This window comes from Macaca nemestrina, chromosome 5 (genome assembly GCF_043159975.1).
Source record: "Macaca nemestrina isolate mMacNem1 chromosome 5, mMacNem.hap1, whole genome shotgun sequence".
NCBI lineage: Eukaryota > Metazoa > Chordata > Mammalia > Primates > Cercopithecidae > Macaca > Macaca nemestrina.
The window spans coordinates 78,200,101-78,222,569 of record NC_092129.1 but is presented as its reverse complement, the minus strand read 5'-3'; the positions used below and the strand labels follow the sequence as shown (position 1 = coordinate 78,222,569).

At 45.5% G+C, this 22,469-nt stretch overlaps 1 protein-coding gene across 1 annotated transcript; it reads left to right on the top strand.

Annotated features, from left to right (window-relative positions):
- The first annotated feature begins 397 nt into the window (after positions 1–397).
- LOC105478801 (synaptobrevin homolog YKT6-like) lies at positions 398–8,500 on the top strand. The gene is made up of 5 exons (XM_071096117.1): positions 398–960; positions 1,256–1,363; positions 1,707–1,937; positions 7,111–7,273; positions 8,411–8,500. Exons 1-5 carry the CDS (start codon positions 398–400, stop codon positions 8,498–8,500), a joined length of 1,155 nt encoding a protein of 384 aa, XP_070952218.1.
- The last annotated feature ends 13,969 nt before the right edge of the window (positions 8,501–22,469 follow it).

Below are 22,469 nucleotides of genomic sequence, written 5' to 3'. Positions count from 1 at the left end.
CACAGTGTCCGGGGCTGGGATCAGGAAATGGAGTAACTTGGGAAGACAGCACAGCGCATTGGGAGCCAGGAAGACAGGACAGCTGGAATCAAATGAAAGGCACCCGAGAGAGGTTTTGGCTGAGGGACTGAAGTGCAGCTTCTCCATCACAATTATACCTGGGCCTGCGCAGGCAGGGGCCCCTCTAAAGCTCTTAGTTTCTTATACGAGGGCCTGTTACCTGCTGGTCTGAGCAATATCCCCTCCAGGAGGCAGGTATCTTTGTGTGTTTTGAGTAGCTTCCATGCCTTGTGCATACATCTATTATGAATACCAATGTGGTATTCATAATACCACAGTCATAATACCCAAAGCGGTCCCGCAGCTGGGCAGGCAGGTGGCCTGAGGGCACAGAGCCATGAAGCTGTACAGCCTCAGTGTCCTCTACAAAGGCGAGGCCAAGGTAGTACTGCTCAAAGTCGGGTACGACGATGTGGCTTCCTTCAGCTTTTCTCAGAGATCCAGCGTTCAGGAATTCATGACCTTCACAAGTCAACTGATTATGGAGCGCTCATCTAAAGGCACTAGAGCTTCTGTCGCAGAACAAGACTATCTGTGGCACGTCTATGTTCAGAATGACAGTCTTGCAGGTGTCGTCATTACTGACAATGAGTGCCCATCCCTGGTGGCCTTTACCTTGCTGGAGAAAGTACTAGATGAATTCTCCAAGCAAGTCAACAGGAAAGACTGGCCAGTAGGATCCCCTGCTACAATCCATTCTGCATCCCTGGATGGTCACCTCAGTAGATACCAGAACCCACGAGACGCTGACCCCATGACTAAAGTGCAGGCCGAACCAGACGAGACCCAGATCATTCTGCACAATGCCATGGATTCTTTGTTAGAGCGAGGTGAGAAGCTAGGTGGCTTGGTGTCCAAATCCGAGGTGCTAGGAACAGGTGCCTTCTATAAAACTGCCCGGAGGCCAGGTGCAGTGGCTCACGCCTGTAGCACTCTGGGAGGCCGAGGCGGGCAGATCACCTGAGGTCAGGAGTTCGCAACCAGCCTGGGCAACACAGTGAAACCCCGTCTCTACTAAAATACAAAATTAGCTGGGCATGGCACCCTACACCCGTAGTCCCAGCTACACAGAAGGCTGGGGCAGGAGAATCGCTTGAACCTGGGAGGCAGAGGCTGCAGTGAGCTGAGGTTGCACTACTGCACTCCAGCCTGGGCGACAGAGCAAGACTCCCTCTAAAAAAATAAAAAAATTCCTGAAACAAAACTCGTGTTGTGCAATGGCCCAGCACTGGAACAGCACCATCATTCGCATCAGAACTGCAGCCCCCAGAGAAGAAGAGACAGTCCTACACGAGGACCTGGAGTGGGGGCACAAGGGCCATTTTTATTTTGAAGTTCCCAGGAGAAGCAGGGATGGTGGAAGGGTGGAGAATGTTCAAATTAATATGTGTGGTAGTGATTCTTGGAAAGAATTTGAGGTCCATGAAGGTGGATTTTTGGGCAAATGAAACCATAAACTCCAACTGGCTTCTGAAAAGAAAAAAAAGAAACAAGAATATCGATATGTTTCTAGAACAGCACCTGGCACATAGCAGATACCTCTTGTAGTTACTGAAGAAATGGACATATTCAGAAAGAGAAGGTTCACTGTGTGTCTAAGGGGAGAGCTATTGTTTTCCGACCAACACCATATTTGTGGTGGACAGCGGCTGCACGATTGGACACACAGGGCTTTCATGTGACTTGTGTGAACTAATGGCTGCGCACCGGTTCTACGGGAAAGGGGAAAGCGTCAGCGGTCAGAGCGAGCTGCCTGGGGGGCTAGTCTGCTTTGCTGCTCATGAGCCTCGCACTTATGGGCCAGTTGTAACCGCCCAAGGGGTTCACCTTGCCTGCTGCCTAGACAGAGCCAATTCATCCACTGCTACAGACAAAGAGTAATTCATGCAGAGCCGACTGTGCAGGAGACTGGAGTTTTATTATTACTCAAATCAGTCTCCCCGAGCATTCTGGGAGCAGAGTTTCTAAGGACAATTCGATGGGTAGGAGAAAGCCAGTGAGCCGGGGGCGCTGACTGGTCAGGAACGAAATCTTAGGGAGTCAAATCTGTCTTGTACTGAGTCAGTTCCTGGGTGGGAGCCACAAGATCATATGAGCCCGTTTACTGATGGGGTGGGGCCAGCTGATCCATCAAGTGCAGGGTCTGCAAAATATCTCAAGCAATGATTTCTAGGAGCAGTTTACGGAGGGTCAGAATCTTGTAGCCTCCAACTGCATGACTCCTAAACTATAATTTCTAATGTCGTGGCTAATGTTAGTCCCACAAAGGCAATCTAGTCCCCAGGCAAGAGGGAGGTCTGCTTTGGGAAAGGGCTGTTACCATCTTTGTTTTAAGCTATAAACTATAAGCTAAGTTTCTCCCAAAGTTGTTAGTTCAGTCTGCGCCCAGGAATGAACAAAGACTGCTTGGAGGTTAGAAGGAAGATGGAGTCAGTTAAGTTAGATCTCTTTCGCTGTCTCAGTCTTAATTTTGCAAAGGCAGTTTCACAGTTGCCTGGCCTCTGGGTGCGTGTGTCCCCGCAGTGGAGTGGGCTTTAGTGACAGCACCTTCCTCTCAGGGCTTTCATGAGGAGTAAACTAATAGGCATAAAGCACTTGGAAAAGAGCCTATTCTAAGCACTAGGTATATAGAAGTGGTGAATATTAGAGCTGCTCTGGATCTCTTGCATTTGCTGAAATTGTATGCAACTCCTAGGTGAGAAAAGACTAGTGTTGGATTCTTTTAGCAATAGGGAGCAGACAGGCTGTTTAGCACCCTGAATAGTCATCTTTTTTTTTTTTTTTAAGACCATGTCTCAAAAAGAAGAAAATACAAATTAACTTCAAACACGTTCACCCAAGTATAAATCTGGAAACTAAATTTTTTTTTATTTAAACAAATTTTGACGGACCCATGTAATGATGATATAGATTGATATTTATCGGAAAGAAAAAGTCTTCACCATATGACTTTTTTTTTTACTGTACTGAAAATGTGTGTATTACATGATATCAGTTTTTATACTGGTGCGGTGGCTCACACCTGTAATCCCAGCACTTTGGGAGGCCAAAGCGGGTGGATCATCTGAGGTCAGGAGTTCGAGACCAGCCTGGCCAATATGGTGAAACCTCATCTCTACAAAAGTATGAAAATTAGCCAGGCGTGGTGGTGGACACCTGTAGTCCCAGCTACTCCGGAGGCTGAGGCAGGAGGCAGAGGGAGCTTGCAGTGAACCGAGATTGTGCCACCGCACTCCAACCTGGGCAACAGCAAGACTTCGTCTCAAAAAAAAAAAAAAAAAAAGAAAAACAGAAATGAAATTCTGTCTCTACACACATGTGTGCACGTGCACAAACATACACACACACTCCCCTCAGGTTTAAATAGTAATTATATGTATATAGTTCTTGATTGATCTTAATGACTTATTGCCTCTGTGAATTTTTAAATTTTTCTACAATAAATATGTAACACTTTTGAAGAAAGAACTGTTTGCCGGGTGCGGTGGCTCATGCCTGTAATCCCAACACTTTGGGAGGCCAAGGCGGGTGGATCACCTGAGGTTGGGAGTTAAAGACCAGCCTGACCAACATGGAGAAACCCCATCTACTAAAAATACACAATTAGCCAAGCGTGGTGGCGCATGCCTGTAATTCCAGCTACTCAGGGAGGCTGAGGCAGGAGAATCGCTTAAACCCGGGAGGTGGAAGTTGCAGTGAGCCAAGATCGCGCCATTGTACTGCAGCTTGGGTGACAAGAGCGAAACTCCATCTCAAAAAAATAAAGAACGAACGAACTGTCAAAACACACACACACACACACACACACACACACACACGCACACATCCCTTCCTGAGGAATAAAACTGAGCAGAAGGAATTAGTTTCTAGTAGAGGAATTTCAAAGCAGAAATCCTTTCTTCATGGGGGCAGGGGTGTGTCACTGACCCCTCCATCATGTTGCCCCTCCCCCCATTCCCCACTCAGAGGCTCACTCAGAAGCCCCAGTGTCACCTTGGTGAGAAGTGGCTGCCCTGTCCCATCCTGGAGTCCTGGGGTCCTCCCCCTCTGAGTCACATGGGAGTTGGCCCGTTACATCATCACCTCTTTTTTGGCAGCCAGCCCAGTGCTCAGATGGCTAAGAGGTGACACCCTAAAACAAACAGGAAAGAGAAAGAAGCAATTCACTTGGATGACATCTAACACAGCCATGAAGAAAGAGGCCACACCGTCCCTAAAGGACAAGTGATAACGCCAGGCAGAGCAGGCTCCGCTGGGCATATGATGCAAATGCTGACCTGTCACAAGCAGCATCAAAGAAAGTTGCTCTGAGGGCACGAGCCAGCTTTTTTTTTTTTTTTTTTTTTTTTTTTTGAGACAGAGTCTCGCTCTGTCGCTGGGGCTGGAGCGCAGTGGCCGGATCTCAGCTCACTGCAAGCTCCACCTCCCGGGTTTACGCCATTCTCCTGCCTCAGCCTCCTGTGTAGCTGGGACTACAGGCGCCCGCCACCTTGCCCGGCTAGTTTTTTTTTTTTGTATTTTTTTAGTAGAGACGGGGTTTCACCGTGTTTGCCAGGATGGTCTCGATCTCCTGACCTCGTGATCCGCCAGTCTCGGCCTCCCAAAGTGCTGGGATTACAGGCTTGAGCCACCGCACCCGGCCGAGCCAGCTTTAATTAATAGCTCACCACTGCATCTTGGAGATGGGTTTCCCACTCTGGTGGAATGTTCCATTAGACTTGCTGACAATATTTTATGTCAAATAAGGTATAGATTGACCTGCAAGTCAAGACTGTGGTGGTGTGATCAAGAAAGGAAGTACAGGCCGGGCGCGGTGGCTCACGCCTGTAATCTCAGTACTTGGGGAGGCCGAGGCAGGCAGATCACTTGAGGCCAGGAGTTCGAGACCAGCCTGGTCAACATGGTGAAACTTCATCTCTATTTAAAACACAAAAATTAGCCAGGCCATAATGGCACATGCCTGTATTTCCAGCCACTCGGGAGGCTGAGACATGAGGATCATTTGTACCCAGGCAGTGGAGGCTGCAGTGAGCGGAGATCACACCACTACACTCCAGCCTGGGTGACAGAGTGAGATACTGGAAAAAATAAAAGAAAAAAAAAAAAGAAGGAAAGGGAAGGGAAGGGAAGGAGGGAGGAAAGGGAAGGGAAGGGAAGGAAAGGAAAGGGTGCAGGAGTACAGTTTAATGTGACAGTAACATCTTGGTATACTTGGTTACTAAAACAGGTTGTTAAGCAGATGGACATTGATGTAAGCTTTGAAGCTCAGAATTCAAGGAAAGTAGGGCATTCCTGGGTCTTCGGAGAGAAAACCCAACCACGAAGAGGCAACGCCCTTGAATTCACTTCCAACAAACCTTTCCAAGGCCCTTCATTTAAGCAGCTGGAATATCATTCAGCAACCACCCTGTCAGCCTTGGGAAACGGGAGACTTGCATTTCATTTCAGACACTGAACACTGTGTTCCGGACCACGTTTATTCTCCACATAAACAGTGTGTTTTGAGAATCATGCATTTACTGTATAATACCGACTTAGGTCACAGTAAACTCATTTCCTTCGTGAAAGGTTTCAAGTATTCAGAGGAGGTTAAGAAGAATAAAAAGCTTATAACAAAACAACCTCTGTTTCCAAAGTGCTAAATAATGAAAAATGTGGTGTGAAAACATCACTAAATTCCATTTTAAACATCCAAAGTTCATAAGGGGAGACTCAGTCAAGGGAAAAGGAAGTATTTAAGTCAATGACAGAGTCATGAAAACTTAGCGGCTCCGACATTAGTGGGTAAGTCAGCAAATGTGTTTGTACAAGGAAACCAGGCACCTGCACAATTTCCTAAAACCTGCCCCAATTGGAGAAAGTGACATGGAACCTAAATACCTAGGATGTCTAATAACTACAGCTATTTTGAGAAGAGGAGAAAATCTTTGCCTAGTAAAACCGTGATTCTCAGGCATCCACATCTCCAGGACTCTCAGGCTTTCAAACTGGGTCCCAACCAGGAGGTACTAAACACACACATATATACTGACATATGAAGATACCCGGGATATTTGTGCATCTCTCTCTCTTTTTTTTTTTTTTTTTTTTTGAGGCGGAGTCTTGCTCTGTCACCCAGGCTGGAGTGCAGTGGCTCAGTCTTGGCTCACTGCAACCTCTGGCTCCTGGGTTCAAGCAATTCTCCTGCCTCAGCCTCCTGAGTAGCTGGGACTACAGGCGTGTGCCACCACACCGGGCTAATTTTTATATTTTAGTAGAGCTGAGGTTTCACCATGTTGGCCAGGCTGATCTTGAACTCCTGACCTTGTGATCCACCTGCCTCGGCCTCCCAAAGTGCTGGGATTACAGGTGTGAGCCACCATGCCCGGCCTCCATCTCTTCATTTTCTAAATCAATTAAACATGGCTTGGCCCTCAGTCCCCGACTTGGCAGATAATTCAGTCTGAGCCATGTTTTGGGGATTCCACTCTTCACATCCCTTGGGCTTATGTAGGAACTCCTGGGCCTGTGCAGTCCACAGAAGTCCAACTGGAGGAAGGGCCTATGGATCTGGGGTTGCTGGCATGACCCATGTGGCCTCACAAAGGTGGATGGCACCCCTTCTTCCTGGCTGAGCCTCACATGAAGACCTGAGCCAAGAAGTTCAGGCTTTCAGGTGGGGCTGGCAGCTCTCCAGGGGTAACTCAGGCGCTCATTCAAGATGTTGCAGGCACACAGCACACTGTCCCAACCCCCGCCCCAAGGAAATCCTCCAAAGGCCTAAACCCAAGCCATCCACCTTGACTCCAGGTTGCACCACTTCCCTCTTCCTGCCCATGAGCAGCCTCCTTCCTTCCCATTGGCGGTGGAAGGAGGGGGGTGTGGGAATAATTTCTCCTAATAACTTCCCTCCCTCAACAAGAGGGATAATGAGACTCTAGCCCAGATATTACAAACCAGATGCCTGAGGGCAAAATTCTGAGCTGTTTTGGCCATACTCTATTTTTACTACTAGCCAACACTTTACAAAATCTAGAATTTTCACATAAAAACCCAACTTCCTATCCACAGGTACACTGACAACACCAGGCCCACAGTCCCAGAAGCCGTAACTGGTTGGAGCCGACCAACAGCGTTCCATGGGACATGTGTTCTCTGCTTTGCCACAGTCTCCACTCCTCCCTTTCGTAGCACCGGGAGCACTTTACAAATGTACATAACCTACCTGACCCCTGTGAGATGTGAACTTTGCAGTCCACCCTCAAGGTCTCAAAGGTTGGCTGCCTTTCTGGGATTCGGAAAGGATTCATTCTTTCAGATTTCCCAAAGAACAAGGGAAATCATGACATGTCTGTAGCTTCTCCTGTTGTTACATCCCTGCGGAGGCCCTCAATGGGAAAGCAGGGAAAACTGGACACAGGCGCCCAGCTTTCCCATCTCACGTGGTCTGCAGCAGTGGTCCACCCACATGTTAAGAAAAGATTATTGATTATTCTCACCCTTATTTTTGTGTTTTTGGTTTTTTGGGTTTTTTTTTTTTTTTGATACGGAGTCTCCCTCTGTCACCCAGGCTGGAGTGCAGTGGCTCAATCTTGGCTCACTGCAACCTCCACCTCTCAGGTTCAAGCAATTCTCCTGCCTCAACCTCCTGAGTAGCTGGGATTACAGGTGTGCACCACCACACCCAGCTAATTTTTGTATTTTTAGTAGAGATGGGGTTTCACCATGTTGGCCAGGCTGGTCTCGAACTCCTGACCTCAGGTGATCTGCCCACCTCAGCCTCCCAAAGTGCTAGGATTACAGGCGTGAGCCACCAAGACTGGCCCTCACCCTTGTTAAAAGACAGACTTTACGACTTTACTCAGGACTATCATGATAGGGACAGGGACCACCGCAATGGGATTGTGCAGCAGGACAGAGAGACAGGGGAAAATGGGAGTTGTTAGCCATGCAGCAGGGTAGGAGGCTCGGTGGATGGAAAATGATTCAGATGAAACGGGTCATGGGGATTCTGGCTACACTGAACTAAGAGGGTTCTTGCTGAAGGCAGGCCAAGGCTATGGTGGAGGCAAGGATTTGGTCAGATATGGAGGGTGATCCACTGTTGAGGGTGGCGCATTCTGACTAAACTGACTTAGCAGGATTCTTGCCCAATCTTAGCAGGATTCTTGCCCAATTTTAAAGGATATGTCTAAGGATAGAGCCTCATTGAAAAACAGCTCAGAGGAGGCTGGGCTAGAGTTTGGTCAAGGATAGAATCTTTGTCACACATCTCCTCTCCTCACAGACAGGCCTCTCTCCAAAAGGCTAGAAGGACTGTGCCTGGCTGTAAATGGCTATAAAACGCCTGCCTCTTTCCCCACAATTCAAGGAGACTGAAGGGAAGACAGCAGAATGCCAGGAGCAGGGCAGCTCCTTAGAGCATGGGGAGGGCCCTGAGCGGCAGCCCTGGAAGCTGTGATGCGCAGTCAGTCCCAACAGCAAAAAGAAGGGAGCTGGCCCCAAGGGGACAGGGGACTAGGAGTTTGACACTCAGAAGGAACCAGCAGATTCCGCCCTCGGCACAGAGAGCATGTGATTTGTGCGGGGGGTGCCAGCTCGAGGAGTGGCAGTCACAATACAAGGTGACACAACAATGGTGAACCTAGGTTTCAGGCCTGGGTTCCATACCAAATATGTTTATATTTATATCACGACAATCACAGATGGGAGGTTGTATCTCGCATCATAGAAAAATACTAGATATTGGGAGGCCAAGGCAGGCAGATTGCTTGAACTCAGGAGTTCAAGACCAGCCTGGGCAACATGACAAAGCCCCATCTCTACAAAAATACAAAAATTAGCTGGGGGTGGTGGTGTGCGCCTGTAGTCCCAGCTACTTGGGGGGCTGAGGTAGGAGGATCGCTTGAGCCTGGGAGGCAGAGGTTGCAGTGAGCCAAGATTGCACCATTGTACTCCAGCCTGGGTGACAGAGCAAGACCTTGTCCAAAAAAAAAAAGCAATGCACAGGCCAGGTGTGGTGGCTCAGGCCTGTAATCCCAGCACTTTGGGAGGTCAAAGCAGGTGAATCACCTGAGGTCAGGAGTTCGAGACCAGCCAGGAGACGGAGGCAGTGAGCCAAGATCATGCCACTGCACTCCAGCCTGGATGACAGAGCAAGACTCCATCTCAAAAAAAAAAAAAAAAAGCAATGCACACAATTAAAGGTTGTTGGGTAACTTCAAAGCCCTGAAAGACACTAGCAAGTCTTCCAATGAATCTGAGTTTCAAAGAAGGCCTGAGATAGAGAAAGACCTTCTTCCTGGGCCCCCCAGCTACCATATACTCTCCAGTCAGCTGTGCTCTCCCAAGTACCTTTGCATAGTGAACAAAGTGCACAGCCATGATCAGCACTATTTCTTCTATTAAACAGTGTGGAATCTACGACAAGTTTATTGCTCACTGAGCACAGGGAGTGGGGCCTATGAAGTGGGTCCAGTGAACCCAACAGGTATTACTCACTGCTCTGCAATATTCATGGTGCTGGAGATACTCAGCACCTTGGGGTGTAGACTGAGGAGGAAGGGCTAGGCTGAAGGGCAATCTTTCAAAGAATGGAAGTTGTTAAGGCCTCTGGTTGCAGTGGGTGGACAGTGGGCAGAGTGAGAAAGGAGTAACAGTGATGTTAACTAGCATTTAGTAAGTACTTTCTCCATAAGAGACTCCATGTAAATCACTTTATAAGTATTGTCCCATTGCATCTTCCCCAAATGAGGTATGTACTGTATTATCCCCATTTCACAGGGAAAGAAACTGAGGTTGAAGCAAGTTACATGACCTGCCCAGGCCTCAATGGTAATAAATGGTAGAACTTAAGTCCCAGGAGTCTGGGAACAATCAAACATAAGGGAAGGGCAAAGGAGGCAGAGGCAGAAAAACGAGAAGCTCCCAAAGTGGGTGACTTTAGAGGAGGGAGGTGGCAAAGCAGCCAAGGGGCTGAGCTCTGGGCAGAAAAGGAAGGAGACTAAGCCTCAGGAGGGGCCCCAGGATGGCAGCAGAGGGGAAGACATTTCCCAGGAGCCATGAAGGCTGAAAGCAAACTGTGGGCTGATGGGGAATGAATGGGGGATGAGGAAGTGTAGACATGGAGAACATGGATGCCTTTACCAAGAAGCCGGGCTTTGGAATAAAGGTCAACAGTAACAAACCCCTTCAATGTGTAATTTCATTGTTAGGCCAAACTGGAAGAGAGCCAAAAGCCACCAGGAGCTCAGTCCAAATGTCACCTGCCCACCACACACAGCAGGCTTCCTGTGGTATGAACTATTCACCCCAAATCAGCCTCTTCCCCAGAGCAAACGCCTACCCTGTTGGTATATTTGTAATCCCTTTCCTGCTTGCCAAGGTGCTAGAAGTAATTGTACATGTATGAGCTGGCCAGCCATTGTGCAGCAACCCTCTATGCAGACACAGAATGTCCTGAGCACACCAGGAACTGCAGACGCCAGTGCCCCACATGACTTCTAGAACTTCCAAGTGCCCACTGACAACATCCTCCATAAATGCCCCATGAGAGCAATGCTTTTTTGCCTTGGAAACCCCTTTTATACCATCCAGTCTCTCCCAGATCCCTGACCTGAGGGATCAAGGAAAGTTGGTTTGTTTTTAGAAAGCAGCCATTCTTGACAAAATGCACACCAAGATTGGCAGCTAGCTGCATTCCAGGGCCCCCATAAGAGGCTAACTCCTCTCCTTCCAACTCCCCTACTTTCAAAGCAAGATGTAGTTTGGGGACAAAATCAGGGAAAGGAGAAACAGGATTTCTTCTCTCCCCGCCACCCGCCATCAGGCTACCAGACTTTTTAAGGGTAGAGATATGCTCAGATTTTCTCTGAGGGGTTAAATATACAAAAAATACTTCATAAGCATCCAACAGGATAATTATAAATTACTGGAGAAAAGCTTTTCTTTCTTCAATCCTCATAGCCCTCTTCAAAGAAATCCACAGAGCTGGAAAAATATAGGAGACAAAAGAGGTAAAGATGAATCTAGGGCAAAAACGAAGTGGAAACTTCCCAGTCATGTTCTTGAATGCTAAGCTGAGCCCTGATTCAACAAACACTTTGCATGTGATTCCTAAAATCAATCTTTTCTTTTTCACTTAAAACAACAATGCCTACAGGCTCACATTTTATAGAACAGTGGTGAAAGAGAATTGAAAATATAATTCAAACATATTTTACACCTAACTGAAAAGAACAAACATTTAGAGAAGTGAAAGTCACTGAAACAGGCCTCCCCTGTGCTTTTCTTCAAAGATTTGCTGATGTCGGCTTAGAAGTGAGTTAGAGAAAGGATTAAATACAAAGGAGGGGAGGGGTTCTCTCATCAGCCACCCATGAGAATTGGGAGTTTCGGGCTCAGGCCAGAGAGGCGACTGCCCCTGCCTGGGGACCTCCACCTCGGCCACCTTTTGCCACCTGCACAGCCCCTTCCCACATCAAACTGCACTTAGGAAGGTCAATAATGGTGCTGGTGGTCACATATTCCCTAACGTTCCTGGGTTCAGTTGCTGCTATGTCTTTTTAGATGCTAATTTTATGCTTCACTCAAAGGTTTTCCAAAGAAAGAGGCTTTTAAGTAATGAAAGAATGAATGGGGTTTAAAGCCCTGGCAAGCTGATACTGATCAGTCTCTGGAAAGGTACAAAGCACGCTGTAGAACGGGTTTGGCATGTTTGCAACAGAGGAGGCGTCACTGCCACAGGAAACTTAGCAAGCGCCCATTTTCCAGTAGAGTTTATTTATCTCAAAAGGTTTCTTCCCTGTCCAGGTATTATTACCACAGGAGACTGGGAAGAATCACCAGATGAAAATGCCTACATTTAAATACTTAAGGTTCCTTGCAAAGCAAGGAAGGTTTTCTATGATTGAATTTAATATATTAGTTTCATCGTAGAACGATTTTTAACCAGTCTTGTCCGAGACTCAGAATTTTGGTTGACTTTTATACTTAAATTTACCATGGAATTTTCTTTCCATTTGTAAGATTTAAGTGTTTAACAAGTACTTGCTGGTAAAGGGGCTAACACAAGCACCGATGAGTCACACTAGAACTGTTTACACACTAAAAGGCTGAGATGGGGGAAGCGCAGAGAGGGATATTCTCTGGGGAAAAGATAGAGGCTAGGATGTGCCACCCCTCGGCCGGCCGAGCAGATGGACAGCACCACTGCTGCTGTCCCAGCCACCACGGAAGCGCAGACACCCGCTTCGAGTGGTTTATCTTCACTTCTTCCTCTTAAAAAAAAAAAAAAAAAAATCAAATATACACAAAGGCATAAAAAGTAACACAACCAGCACCTTTTACTCCCCCAACACCCAGCTTAAGAAATAAAACATGATAAAAACAGCCCTAGGCCGGGCGCGGTGGCTCAAGCCTGTAATCCCAGCACTTTGGGAGGCCGAGATGGGCGGATCACAAGGTCAGGAGATCGAGACCATCCTGGCTAACATGGTGAAACCCCGTCTCTACTAAAAATACAAAAAAACTAGCCGGGCGAGGTGGCGGGCGCCTGTAGTCCCAGCTACTCGGGAGGCTGAGGCAGGAGAATGGCGTAAACCCGGGAAGCGGAGCTTGCAGTGAGCTGAGATCCAGCCACTGCACTCCAGCCTGGGCGACAGAGCGAGACTCCGTCTCAAAAAAAACAAAACAAAACAAAACAAAAACAGCCCCCAGCACAACCCTAACCCTAATCTAATCTCTTCCCTCCCTTCAAGTAACAATTCCTACCCTACATTGATTATTCTCATTTCCACGGACTTCTTTTTTTCTTTTTTTTTGAGACGGAGTTTTGCTCTTTGGTCCAGGCTGGAGTGCGCGGCGGGATCTCAGCTCACTGCAACCTCCGCCCGCATCCCCCCACCATCCCCCGGGTTCAAGTGATTCTCCCGCCTCAGCTTCCCAAGTAGCTGGGATTATAGGCGTCTGCCACCACACCCGGCTAATTTTTGTATTTTTAGGGGAGACAGGGTTTCGCCATGTTGGCCATGCTGGTCTCCAACTCCTGACCTCAGATGATCCACCCGCCTCAGCCTCCGAAAGTGCTGGGATTACAGGCGTGAGACATCGCGCCCGGCCCGTGGACTTCTTTTACAACATATGTAAACATCGATGAACACTATGTAGGTGTAGGTGTTATAATGCACTTTTTTTTTTTTTTTTTTTTTTTTTTTTTGAGACGGAGTCTCGCTCTGCTGCCACACTGGAGTGCAGTGGCGCGATCTCGGCTCACTGCAACCTCCGCCTCCCACGTTCATGCCATTCTCCTGCCTCAGCCTCCCCAATAGCTGGGACTACAGGCGCCCGCCAGCACGCCCATCTAATTTTTGTATTTTTAGTAGAGACGGAGTTTCACCGTGTTGGCCAGGATGGTCTCGATCTCTTTTTTTTTTTTTTTTTTGAGACGGAGTCTCGCTCTGTCGCCCAGGCTGGAGTGCAGTCTCGGCTCACCGCGAGTCTCGGCTCACTGCAAGCTCCGCCTCCTGGGTTCACACCATTCTCCTGCCTCAGCCTCCTGAGTAGCTGGGACTACAGGCGCCCGCCACCATGCCGGGCTAATTTTTTGTATTTTTTTAGTGGAGACGGGTTTCACCATGTTAGCCAGGATGGTCTCGATCTCCTGACCTCGTGACCCGCCCGACTTGGCCTCCCAAAGTGCTAGGATTACAGGCGTGAGCCACCGTGTCCGGCCTATACTGCACATTTTTAAGCTTTATGTGCCCAAAGGTGTGTGGAGTCATAAGCAAATATTTTTTGTGGGGGCGCCTGTCTATATAAACAATTTGAGTTGCCCAAACCTGCATATTAGTACCATTCTGGCAGCCCAATCTTGTGCTATGCCATCTGCCAACAGGAACACCAGCCAACTGCGCCAGCCAACAGGAGCAATCTGCTCACAGTTCTTCCTGGAACCAAGATTTGGCACCTAAAGGCACAGCCCAGGGCTGCTAGGGGCATCTGGTCAACCTCAGGCGCTGTGCAAAGGGTGGAGAGGAAGGCTAGTCATCTGAGTCTCTGTCCAAGCTCCGCCCTAGCTCCTGAGATGTGGGACCCGCGACAGGGGCTCCATTTGCACCAGTCTAGGACCAGTACCAGTATACCACATGTGTACTTCTGAAGTTCACATTTACCATTCAACATTGTATGAATTATCCATGTTGACAACGACAGCTCTAGCTCATTCACTTGCACTGTTACTTAGCATTCCATTATATAGACAATTTATTTATTCATTCTTCTGATAATGGACATTTTGTTTGTTTCCAATTTCCTACTATAAAAGAATTCAAGTGGTGTCATTGACCTGGGCTAATACCCGAGCTTCGTTGTCCCACGCCAAGGAAATCAAGGACGCCACATATGGAGTGAAGTTAACAGTGGTGGTTTAATACGCGAAAGAAAGAGAAAAGCGCAGATAGAGGGAGTCCAGAGCGGGTCTTCAGGTCCGCAGTGAAGTGCAGGAGGTTTTATAGATGAGCTTGAGGAGGCGGTGTCTGATTTACCTAGGGCACAAAAGATTGGTCAAACCAGTTGTGCCATTTGCATACCGCACGAAGAACTGGTTAGGACTGGGTGTTCCATTTGCATAGCGTGCAAAGAAGCTGGCTGCCCCACCCTAATCTTTTACTGTGCAGATGGGTTCTCTACGTGGCGGGTGCCATGTTGCCTGCTTCTTTACTGCACACGTGGTGACAAAGAAAAGGGAAGATGGAGTCTCTATATTGAATATACCTGGTCCTGAGGTAGCCTTTTCCTGTTGGCACAGCTGCCAGCATTCACCCATATAAGCTTCCAGCTTGCTTATCTGTGTTTGCAGCTTGATTTTACAGGCTGCTCTTTGTTAGAAAAGAAATGATTTGGGGGCTGCTTTTTGTTTAAAAGGCAGCCTTACCAAGGACTCCTTTACCCTCACTATCTGCCTAAATAATTTCTTTTTAGCTGCTGTATCAGCATGATACATTAGATATTCTTCGACATGTTTCCTGCCATGTGCAAGAGTTTGTCTGCAGTGCATACCTAAAAAGGGAATTATTGCATCTTATCGTATGTGTATTTTCAACTTTATTACATATTTTCAACTTATTCTACCAAGCGATTACCAATTTATATGATCATTACTGTAAATTGTTTCATAGCCACATCAATTGTTGGTATTATCACCCTGAAATAATCAAACAGGTTAGAATCTAATTTTAAAAGACTTTATTCAAATGCAAAGTTTGAGAATAGTCCAACAGGAAACCAACTCTAAGGAATGGAGCTGGCAGTTCAAAGTAGGAAAGTTAAGGTTTCGTTTATATATAGGGAGAGACAGAGTAGATTTAGCAAGATTACAACAGTTTTCATACAAGGTGGTACATAGTTATAGCACTTTGATTGATGGTAGGCAGTGTTTGTGGGAATGCTACATTTAGCATTTTTTAAAATATCTATAAAGGGTATAATAGCGATGGGTTTGTCATCTGCGATCAGCAAAGCAGGACAACAAAGGGGATGTTAATCAATAACAAAGGCCATTAATTAGGAAAGCAGGAGGTTGTTGTTCCTGGTGTCATTTAATTGTCTCTAGTTATTGTACAGAACAAGAAAAATAAGAAAGTAAGTTAATCCATAATCTGAGAAACAGAAGTTGTAATCATATATGATCTGAGTCATGACTCAGATCACAGTCACATCTCTCTCAGTGCTTAAAGTGTTTTGGGATTCCAACAGCTTTTAAGCTATATTTATTTTCACATTATCATCAGATTTAAAATTTTAGCCAAGCCGAAGGGGGTGAAACAGTATTTCACTATGGTTTTAATGTCCATTTTCCTGATTACTAGTAACTTTTTCTATGTTCATTTACTATTTTGTTTTTTCCTTTAGGGAATTGCCTGTCTTTTTCTATTGGGTTATCTGTCTTTTTAATAGTAGGTCTCCATATATTTTGGATACTTTATAAAATCTACTACTAATATTTATGAGCAAAATATGTTGCATATATCTTGTGTTAGTCCATTTGTTCTTTTAAGAACACCTGAGACTGGGTGATTTATAAAAAAACAGAAGTGTGTCTGGGCCAATGGTTCTGCAGGCTATACAAGCATGGCACCAACATCTGCTCAGCTTCTGATGAGGCCTCGGGAAGCTTACAATCATGGCAGAAGGTAAAGGAGGAGCAGGCAATATCACATGGCAAGAGCAGGAGCAAGAAAGATGGTGGGGGTAGGTTCAACACTCTAAACAACTAGATCTCACAGGAACTAAGAGTGAGAACTCACTTATCACCAAGGGGATGATGCTAAACCATTCATGAGGGATCCGTCCCCGTGATCCAGTCACCTCCCACCAGGCCCAACTTCCAACATGGGAATCGAATTTCAACCTGAGATTTGGTGGGAAAAAGACATTCAAACTATATGATACCTTCTCAGAGTCAATAGCTTATTTTTTTTACTGTTTGTGTCTTTGGAGCACAGTTTTAAAATTTAGTATCAGTGAAGTTATCAAATTGTTATTTACACTTTTTGTTACTTATAAGAAATATTTCCCTAACCTGAGATCATAAGCATTTTCTTCTAAAAGTGCAAAACTTTTATCTTTCCTATTTAGATCTTCAGCCAACCCTGGAATTGATTTTTGTTTGTAATGTGAACATTCAGCTTTATTTTTTTCCCATATGAATAACCAATTGTCTGGACACCATTCTTTGCCACTGATCTTCCATGGCACTCTGATGTTTTTCAATTTCTATACAGGCATGGGCATTTTTCTGTGCTTTCTGCTCTAAACTGTTTATCTATTTTTCTGTGCCTTCATCAATACCACTCTGAATTATTAGACCTTTATAATAAGTAGTTATACCTGGTAAACCCAAACGTTGTGCGTCTTTGAAACTAGTTATTCTTGTCTATGTTTTTCTACTGAAATGTAAAACCAGCTTGTCAAGGTCCAAGAAAAATCCTGTTTGAATTTTAATTAGAATTGCAATTCAATTGCAATTGAATTCACAGATTAATTTAGAGAACTGACATCTGTATGAAATTGTGTCTTCCTATCTACTTGCCTGGAATATATTTTTTCATCCTCTTTCAACATTTTGTTATCTCTTATAAATAGCATATATGTAGACTTGTCAAAAATCAACCTGAAAATCTCTTTGTCTCAGCATTTTGCAGATGTTACTCTTCCACTGACTTCTTGCTTCCATTGTTAATGTTGAGAAATCTGCTATTAATCTTACTGTTGTGCCTTCATAAGTCATTTGTCTTTTCCCTGTGGCTGCCCACAGTTCTCTTTTTCTTTAGTGACCTCAGTAACACTATAATGTGTTAAGGTGTTCATTTGTTTTACTTATTCAGCTTGGGATTCGCTATTATTTCTGAATCTAAGGATATGTAACTTTAAGCAATTCTGAAAAACTCGCAGACATTATCTTGTTGAAAATCACCTTTTACCTGTTCTTTCTGTTCTCTCCTTATTAAATTTTCATTAGAAGCAGGTTAGATCCCCTCATTCTATCTTCCATGTCTCTTAACTCCTGCCATTTCCCCATCACTTTGTCTCTCCATGCTGTGTTCTAGAAAATTTTTTCAGCTTTAATCCAGTTAATGCCATATCAATTCTTTCTTTAGCTATGTCAAATCTACGATTCATTCATTGGTTCGTTGGGGTTTTAAAATATATTTTTTTTTCTTAGAAGTTCTATTTAGTACTTTTTAAAATCTGCCTAAAACTGATCTGTGCTATTAGAGGTGGCTGGGCACAGTGGCTCACACCTGTATCCCAGCACTTTGGGAGGCCGAGGCAGGCGGATCACAAGGTCAGGAGATTGAGACCATCCTGGCTAACACAGTGAAACCCCGTCTCTACTAAAAGTACAAAAAAGTAGCCGGACGTGGTGGTGGGCACCTGTAGTCCCAGCTACTAGGGAGGCTGAGGCAGGACAATGGTGTGAGCCTGGGAGGTGGAGCTTGCAGTGAGCCGAGATCACACCACTGCACTCTAGCCTGGGTGACAGGGTAAGACTCCGTCTCAAAAAAAAAAAAAAAAAAACTGATCTGTGCTACTAGAGGTTAGGATAGTACTTACCCTTGTGAGGGGTATGGGTAATGCCTGGAAGGAAACATGGGGACGGGGGACCTGGGGATGTTAGTAATGTTTCAGGTTTTCTTATGGGTGCTAGTTAGATGTGTTCCAATTGTGAAAATCCATCAAGCTATATGCTTATAATTTGTATATTTTTTGCATGTATATGATGATATTATATAATATCTCTTGCTCTTTTCTTATATTTTTAAATGTAATCAAACATTTTAGGCATATTTGTTTTATATTATGCATTTGATAAACCCATTATCTTAAGTTCTTAGGAGTTCTTGCTGACTCTTATGGTAGCTTGTTTCTTCATGTATTTTTTTTTAATTTGGAGTGAAAGTGTATGTTCAGCTAGGACTTATCTGTGGGAATTCTATAAGGTCTAGGTTGAGACTGTGTCCCTCCAGGAAGGATCTGCATTGCTTCTGTCAGATGTCCAGAACTGGAACCAACTCGGAATCATAGAATTAACTTCTAAAACCACTCGGTGTAGATTCAAATCCCAGATCCAAAACCCCTTTGAGTGAAGATGTGGCGTTATACATCTGTGGAAGCTGCTTTTTTTTCTCCACACAGGGCACAGGCAAAGATAAGTTTTTGTTATTTCTCTTTGCTAAAAGTCAGATTTTGTTTCCTTTATTCAATCCATTCTTTTCCTAAGGATGTAGCTTTTTGAGTGTCTTGGTACTATATGGAGTTTTCAGTTTCAACTTCCTAATTTGCAACCCCTTCACCCCCACCAAGGCATTATCTACCAGGCACAGATGCCAGTTCAGCATCCAGGTCATCAAGACTGACAAATATCCCCAGCACAGCAGTGGCTTCAATATTAGTTTACAACTCCAGTTTCGTTCCACTGTGACCACTGGGAATCTCCTTGATATTCTTCTGATCTGCTACAAGTATGTAAAAACATATTTGTTACATTAAAGCTCGGATTTTGAGGTATTTTACATTTGGTCTATTTTCACTTTTGTTGTTGTTTGTCTGTTGTGATGGTAGCAGAGGTTCCATAACAGTAGCTTAGTGTGTCTTGGGAGCAGGGCACAGAGCACTGGTTTTTGCTGTGAAGCTCTAGCAGACCTAGCAAGGAACAGTCTAGTATCTAGAATGAAGCTGCCTGGAGCAGAAGTAGCAGCTTTCCTGAGCCACTAGTTCTAGGGTGCGGTTCTCAGAGTCATTCTTGGAAGCCCAGCTTAGATCCTGCTCCTCCAGCCCTTTCAGTGATTTTGTAAAAAGCTAATTTCCTTTGACAAAGCTCCTTCTCCTTAAAATAAGAAGAGTGGTTTCTGTTATCTCCAACTAAACCCTGCCTTACACAGACATCAAAAGTCTAAAGACAAAAGAAATGATTAGTAAATGTAACAGGTTTTAACCAAATTTGTCAGTGAATAAATACAAATTACAACAAGATTTTTAAAAGTTTTTCCATTTATTATTTTTAGAAGAGACATTTCCACTTATAACATTGACAAAATTCAAAATATAATAACCAGGCAGGGAGCAGTGGTTCACGCCTGTAATCCCAGCACTTTGGGAGGCCTAGGTGGATGGATCACCTGAGGTCAGGAGTTTGAGACCAGCCTGACCAACATAGCGAAACCCCATCTCTACTAAAAATATAAAAATTAGCCAGGGGTGGTGGTGGGCGCCTGTAATCACAGCTACTTGGGAGGCTGAGGCAGGAGAATTGCTTGAACCTGGGAGGCGGAGGTTTCAGTAAGCCGAGATCACGTCATTGCACTTCAGCCTGGGTGACAACAGCGAAACTCCATCTCAAAAAATATATATATATGTGTGTATATGTGTGTGTGTGTGTCCACACACACACACACACACACACACACACACATATAAAATAACCAGTGATGGTAAAAACTTGAGGAAGCAGAGACGCTCTCCTCCACTGCTGCCGATAAAATTAGCACAAGCTTTCTCAATAACAAAGTTTTAAACATGCATCGACCTTTGACCTAGTGATTCTATTCCCTAAAGTTTATTCTAAAGGAATAATTAAGGATCTGTAGTAAGACTTTATGGTAAGAATGTTCAGTGAATTACTATCTATAATTTTTTTAATGAAGTTAACTCACGTCTTACTTGTTCCTGCTGGTATGATAAAATATCACAGGCAGGGTACATTATAAATAATGTAAGTTGGTAGGGCATGATGGCTCACACCTGTAATCCCGGCACTTTGAGAGGCCGAGGCAGGCGGATCACTTGAGGTCAAGAGTTCAAGACCAGCCTGACCAACCTGATGAAACTCCGTCTCCGTTGAAAATACAAAATTAGCCGGCTGTAGTGGAATGCACCTGTAATCCCAGCTACTCGGGAGGCTGAGGCAGGAGAATCACTTGAACTCGGGAGGCAGAGATTGCCGTGAGCCGAGATTGCGCCATTGCACTCCAGCGTGGGCAAAAAGAGCAAAACTCTGTCTCAAAAAAAGAAAAAATAATAATATAAGTTGACTTTTTCACAGTTGTGGTGTCTGGAAAGTCTAAGATCAAGGCACTAGCAGATGCCAAGATGGCACCTTGCTGCTGTGCCCTCACATGGTTTGAAGGGACAAAGGCTGTATCTTCATATGTTGTAAAGGGAAAAAGGGCAAAGGGGCCCTTGAACTTCTTTCATAAGGGCACTAATCCCACTCATGAGAGCAGAGCATTCATGACTTAATCACTTCCCCAAAAGCCCCACCTCTTAAAACTATCCCATTGCGTATTAGCTTTTAGTGTATGAACTTTGGAGAGACACAAGCATTCAAACCATAGCTCCTCACATTGAACAGCTGAAGGCTGGTCTAATACAATATGGCACATGCATAAAATACAAAATTATACAGACTTTATAAAACCTGTAGTAGAGAAGGTAGAGCACAGTTCGTCCCCCTTGCCGGAACACCAATTTTAACAAGCATCTGCACACAAAAAAGCACCGTCACAAGAACCACAAAAGTCAGGGAAGCAATCACAGTACCTGGTTTTAACTTCATATCCCTAAAAGGGCCATGGAAGAGGCTCGGAAAGACAGTCTTGAATCACTGACGCCACCCCTCTCCCACCCCCGGCAGCAGCCATATGGCACAGAGAGAGGATCTGTGCACTTTGGGGAAGGGAGAGCACAGCAACTGGGGGACTTCACACTGAACTCAGTACTGCCACGTCACAAAAGAGAATAAAGCTGTGCTGGGCTCAGCCAGTGCCTGAGCATGGAGGGAGCATTTGCACCAGCCCTAGCCAGAGGGGAATTGCCCATCCCAGTGGTTAGAACCTGAGTTTTTTGGCAGGCTCCAAAAAACTGTGGGCTGAAGTGCTCTGTGCTCCTAGGTACCACCTAGGCCACAGTGGAGTAGAGCGACGAGCAGGCTCCTGACGTTTTCAAGTCCAGGCCTAGGCTCTTGGACATTTCTGGACCTGTCCTGGGCCAGAGGGGTACCCACTGCCCTGAAGGGTGAGTCCCAGGCCTGGCAGCATTCACCACACTCTGACAGATGAACCCTTGGGCTTTAGGTGAATATCTCTGGTTGACTGGCAGAACCCGCTCTGGACCAGTGGTGGTGGTGGCCACATGGAGAGGCTCCTCTCCCTGTGGAAAGGGCAGGGAAGCGTGAGAAGGACTTTGTATTGTGGTCTGAGTGCTAGCCTAGCCACAGTAGAACAGAACATCAGGTAAATTGCTAAGGTTTTTTACTCCTATCCCTGGCTCCCAGACAGCATCTCTGGACATGCCCAGGGCCTGGGGGAACTTGCTGCCCTGAAGGGAAGGGTCTTGGGCAAGGCCTGGTGCTGTGCTGACTTCAGGTCTGACCCAATGTAGTCCCAGTGGTGATGGCCACGGGGGTGCCTGCATCACCACACTCCCAGTTCCACATGACTCATCACAGAGTGAGAAACCCATGTGTTTGGTAAAAAATAAGGGAAAAGAAGAAGAGTCTCCGTCTGGTAATCCAGAGAATTTTTCTGGATTTTATCCAGGACCACCAAGGTGGTATCTTTCTGAGTCTGCAAAAACTACTACATTACTGGGCTTGGGGCCTAAGTCCCTTCAAATAACTGGGAAGCCTTCCCAAGGAGGACGGGCACAAACAAGCCCAGACGGTGAAGGCTACGATAAATACCTAATTCTTCAATGCCCAGACACCAACAAAAATCTACAAGCATCAGCACCATCCAGGAAAACACAACCTTCCCAAATGAACTATGTAAGTCAGCAGGGACCAATCCTGAATAAACAGAGAAATATGACCTTAAAGACAGAATTCAAAATAGCTGTTTTGAAACGTAAAGAAATTCAAAATAACACAGAGA